This window comes from Convolutriloba macropyga, chromosome 1 (assembly GCF_964194025.1).
Source record: "Convolutriloba macropyga chromosome 1, txConMacr16.3, whole genome shotgun sequence".
Lineage (NCBI taxonomy): Eukaryota > Metazoa > Xenacoelomorpha > Acoela > Convolutidae > Convolutriloba > Convolutriloba macropyga.
In genome coordinates, this window is record NC_134468.1 from 41684074 (window position 1) to 41689798 (window position 5725).

General features: G+C 37.2%; 1 protein-coding gene across 1 annotated transcript; it reads right to left on the minus strand.

Annotated features, from left to right (window-relative positions):
- Nucleotides 1-3438: 3438 nt before the first annotated feature.
- LOC142341014 (uncharacterized) lies at nt 3439-5514 on the minus strand. Its single transcript, XM_075391873.1, has one exon. The coding sequence runs from the start codon at nt 5512-5514 to the stop codon at nt 3439-3441; it is 2076 nt and encodes a 691-aa protein (XP_075247988.1).
- Nucleotides 5515-5725: the final 211 nt, after the last annotated feature.

Below are 5725 nucleotides of genomic sequence, written 5' to 3' on the forward strand. Positions count from 1 at the left end.
GAATAAATCAAAACTCGATTTTTGCCATTCTGGCTGAAATTGGCTCTTTTTCATTAACATTTGGGAAATCAAAAAATTGAGCCATTTAACTGTATCGAAACTTTTTGATCCTTATATATTCGTAAAGAGTATTATATGAGCAAGAAAATGATATAACATACTTGTAAAATCGATTTGTGACAAAAGAGTTATTAAACTAAACAACTTTGAAAATTTGAAATTTTTGCAAAAATCGACCCTGATTTCGGCCGCTATATTGCTCTCGCATTCTCTTGTTTGGCAATTATTTAAAAAACAAATTTTATTGTCATTGGAACCGTAAACTCTAGTTTATTATGATACCAAAAACTTGTATGTTTTTTGCTTTTAATTGGGAAAATTTTGTCGAAGTTCGACAAAAATAGCTATTTTTTGCCCCTAAATCAACAGTTTTTTGGATTTTTCGGTTAGAAATAAAACAAATCGGAGAAACGTCCGTATATTTTCAAAAAGTACAATATCACAGCAACAAAATGGGCTATTATAGATTTTCTAACTCTTCTTTGTCAAAAAGTTATGATGAAACGTTTTTAAAGAAATTCGACATTTTCTTCATTTACTCAGAGATATCTTTGAAATTTTGTATAAAAATCGAAAGATTGCTAACTACTACTACACAAACTCAAAAGCTACTCTAACACGGCAATAAAATAGGCTAATGTAGAGTTTTTATTAACAAACGTTTTTCAAGAAGGTTGACATTTTCTTCATTTACCTCGAGACATTTTTGAAATTTTGTATAAAAATCAAAATATAGCCAACTACTACTACAGATATTCAAATACTACTTTATTGGGGCATTAAAGTGGGCCAATGAAGTGTTTTTAACTTGTCTTCTTCAAAAAGATATTAACAAACGTTTTTCAAGAAGTTTGAAATTTTCTTCACCTAATTAGAGAGTTCGTTGAAATTTTGTATACAAATTGAGATATTGCTAACTACTATTTTCAAACGTTCTAAATTGTGGCTGAAGTGGAGCATACCCACCAAAAATGAGCACAATTGGACTAAAATTGACGATTTCGTGTCCGAAACAATGTTCGGTGATCGAAAAAGTTAAGCCTCATCGAGCGCGGATACTTTTTTGTAGGTAATTGAAAACTTGTCCAAAATGGTTTGCTCAGTCCATTTTTTTTATTTCAACCTCAATTATGTCTAAATTGTAGCCTGCACACCAAAAATGAGCACAATTGGAATGAAATTGATGATTTGGTCACCAAAACAATGTTCGGTGATAGAAAAAATTCAGATACTTTTTTTGGAACTAGGCAAAAACTTGTCCAAATTAGTTCGGTCAGTCCAAACTTTTAATTTTATCACCAATTGTGGCTAAAGTGGAGCATACCCACCAAAAATGAGCACAATTGGACTAAATTTGACGATTTCGTGTCCGAAACAATGTTCGGTGATCGAAAAAGTTAAGCCTCATCGAGCGCGGATACTTTTTTGGAAGTAATTGAAAACTTGTCCAAAACGGTTCGCTCAGTCCATTTTTTTTATTTCATCCTCAATTATGTCTATATTGTAGCCTGCACACCAAAAATGAGCACAATTGGACTAAAATTGACGATTTGGTCACCAAAACAATGTTCGGTGATAGAAAAAATTCAGATACTTTTTTTGGAACTAGGCAAAAACTTGTCCAAATTAGTTCGGTCAGTCCAAACTTTTAATTTTATCACCAATTTTGGCTAAAGTGGAGCATACCCACCAAAAATGAGCACAATTGGACTAAAATTGACGGTTTCGTGTCCAAAACAATGTTCGGTGATCGAAAAAGTTAAGCCTCATCGAGCGCGGATACTTTTTTTGGAAGTAATTGAGAACGTGTCCAAAATGGTTTGCTCAGTCCATTTTTTTTATTTCATCCTTAATTATGTCTAAATTGGACCCTGCAAACCAAAAATGAGCACAATTGGACTAAAATTAACGATTTGGTCACCAAAACAATGTTCGGTGATAGAAAAAATTCAGATACTTTTTTTGGAACTAGGTAAAAACTTGTCCAAATTAGTTCGGTCAGTCCGAACTTTTAATTTTGTCACCAACTTTAAATTACACTCCAGAAATAAAAAGGGTGTAAAAGTGTAAAAGTAATTGATTCTTTTCATAAGGGTGGAAAAAAGGGTGTACTCTTTTATCATTCCACCCTTAATTACACTCTTTCTAGAGTGTAAAAATAAGAGTGTAGAAATAATTGATTCTTTTCATAAGGGTGGAAAAAAAGGTGTAATCTTTTATCATTCCACCCTTAATTACACTCTTTCTAGAGTGTAAAAATAAGAGTGTAAAAATAATTGATTCTTTTCATAAGGGTGGAAAAAAGGGTGTAATCTTTTATCATTCCACCCTTAATTACACTCTTTCTAAGAGTGTAAAAAGAGTGTACAAAAGAGTGTAATAACAGTGTAATTTCTTCAAATTCCACTCTTACACTCTTTTCCCCGGTAAATAAGAGTGGAAAATGGATTACACCCTAATCCCCGCTAATTAGGGGTGAAATAGGGGTGAAACCTCCTCCCGGGTTTTTGTATAGATTACTGGTAGAGTGTGTATTAATGTACGTCAAGTGATTCGACGAAGTCACGATGATGAAAAAACTGTTGAAGAACTTTGTTCAGTTGACTTTCGGAGTTATCGCAATAATAATGTAGACTGATATGACCAGACGTACATTATCAATCCAGAGTAAAAAACGCTTATTTTTTGAGGTTGAGCAAATCACTCTTAGATTAAAAGCCGGTTTACGTTCAATTAATTTTTGCAAGACCTTAGCTCACTCTGAACGAACTATCAGATGCTTATTTTCCAAAAGTTTTTCAGAAAAATTCTTGCTATTCAGAGCTGCCGCGTTGCGCCATGTCTAAATATGAAAATTTTGTAGTGACCACCAGATTTCATTTCTTTTTTTTTAAAAAAAGAGAAAAATTATGTCAACAGTCAGTTGAGCCTTTATGTGAAGGAGATTAGAATAAAAACATCGAAGACCTCTCAAATATATTGAAACAAGACAATCTAAAATTTTTATGTCGCTTGCAAATACTCAGATCAAGATGATTCAACCAACATTATCGTTTTTTCTGATGTACCTCGTTTTCTATTTCAATTTTCGTATGTTCTATATATATATATATATATATATGGGAACAAGTTCTCTAGTCAATAGATTTTATTGAGTAAAGGTTTTTGTTACAGTTTTTTGATGATTACATATTTGCGGGTAACCGTTTTCAACTTGTTCAAGGACTTGAGTCGAGTTTTCATGCGCTTGACTTGATTGTTTCACAACAAGCTCCAAGCAGAACAAAGGGCCAGCAACACGTTTGGACATGTCGTCGAAGAGCGGGTAACCCAAGTTGCCTAGACACCGTTACGTGAAAAAAAACTATAAAAACGTGGCTAATCAGCCAAAACGCGTGCGAATGCGGAAACGGGGCGAACGAACGTACCGTAAGTCGTTTTTACCTTCACCACACGGTGTTGTCCATCTCGTCCAGGGTACACCTCCAACACACGCCCAAGAGGCCAAATTCCACGAAGAGTCATGTCTTTCAGGATCCAGACAACATCATTAACTTTAAGTGGCGACTGGTTGTTCTCATTCCATTTTGATCTCTTGAGTAGTGTCGGTAGGTATTCTTTGACAAGTCGCTTCCAGAAGTGGTTCATCATCTGTTGCAGATTTCGCCATGTCCTGAAGCTGGCTGGAGTCTGGCTGTCAAATTTTCCTGGTGGCAGAGAGTTGAATGGACGACTAATCAAGAAGTGGTTAGGTGTGAGAGGCATCTCGTTATCGGGAAGATCAGCGACATTTGTGAGAGGTCTTGAATTCATGATGGCTTCGCTCTCTGCCAGTATTGTTTGGAATACGTCAAGTGAGAGTCGTTTTGAGCCTAGAATGATCAGCAGCGTTTTTTTCGCTGTCTGTATCAAGCGCTCCCAAACACCACCAAAGTGGGGGCCATAGGTCGGGTTGAATCTCCAAATCGTGTTTGTAGCAGCAAGAGCCTTGTAAATTTTGTCGTTGTCAAGGCTCTTTACACTTTTCTTCAGCTCTTCTGATGCCCCGATGAATGTCTTTCCATTATCACTGTACAGCAGTTCTGGTTGACATTGTCTACTGGTGAAACGTCGAAATGCATTTAGGAAAGTACCGGTGTTGAGATCTGGGCAGCTTTCAAGGTGGACTGCTCTCGTGATCAAGCACGTGAAAATCAAACCATAATGTTTTTCAAGATTTCCTTTTGTGTCTTCTATATAAAATGGCCCAAAGAAGTCGACACCACTATTGGAAAACGGGAATTGTGTTGCGGCTGATGGGAAGCGGAAAGCGGGAAGAGGAGCCATGATCGGTTGTATGTTCTCTGCATTAAATCTTCTGCATAAAAAACAGCGAAACTTTATGCTAAGTAGACACTTTCGCAAGCCAAATACGTGGTATCGTTGCTGAACAAACGCTTTGACGGGTTCTGTTCCCTGATGAATGCATATGCGATGAGCGTGTTCTAGGTACAAACGTGTGATTGTGTCTTTCGCATGCAGAATAATTGGACACTTTTCTATTTCAAGTGAATCAGGAGCAAATTGAAGTCTTCCACATGAACGGAGTATACCGTTTTGATCGAGGATTGGGTTCAAAGACCGTAGTTTGCATTTACTGTGGGGCTTGAGGCCCCTTTTTAATGATGAAACTGCCGTGTGAAATGAGTTCTCTTGAGAATTTCTGATCAAGTGCTTCCGAGATAGATCAATGTCATCGGTTGTGTACTGTTCTTTGCTGTCACGAAGTTTCTTTGCTCTGAACAGTAAGTTAAAGACAGTGGCTAAGGTGAGTAGCATTTTCGTCCAAGACGAAAAACGTGCTGTGTCTATGATTGGCTCTGCAACATTTGAAGCTGTATGTGCTGTGGTTGCTACGACAGCTGGTTTCGAAGATACAGCCTGGTTACTGATTTGCTCTGATGATGACAGAAACTCTGGAGGTTGCAACCATTTGAGAGATATTTCACGTGGATCTAGGCCACGAGTGCCATGGTCGGCTGGATTGTTCAATGTGGAAATATGTCTCCATTGTTTTGTTTTGGTTGATGCTGCAATTTCTCTGAGTCGGTTCGCAATATAAACAGGTTGTTTTTTGGAAGATGCAATCCAATCAGGAACTACCTGACTATCAGTCCAGAATTGAGTTTTGTTAATTGCGAAAGAGGATTCTTTCACGATTGTAGAATGTAGCCTAACTCCAATTACTGCAGCTTCGAGTTCAAGTTTGGGTACGCTTGTTTGCTTTAATGGAGCAACTTTACATTTTCCAATCAGGAAACAAGTTTCCGTTATCTCTGAATGGTTGTGTGTTATTCGCAGGTACGCTACGGCTGCCATTGCAGCTGTTGAGGCATCAACAAATATGTGTAATTCAGCACTACTCTCAGAGTAACGAAGACTTGTTAGTGTTCTGGTAAGATGTACTTCAGGCATTTCGAAGTATGAATCTAGTATTTTCTGAAGTCTTCTGCGTATTTGTATGGGTAGTGGTTCATCCCACTTTTTCCCAAGTTTCCAAATTTCTTGGAGAAGTATTTTGAAACGGATTGTCAAAGGTGACAGTATGCCGAGGGGGTCAAATATCGAGCATACAAGGCTAAAGATTTTCTTCTGAGTATACTCAATTGCGTCCGTTGAAAAATCT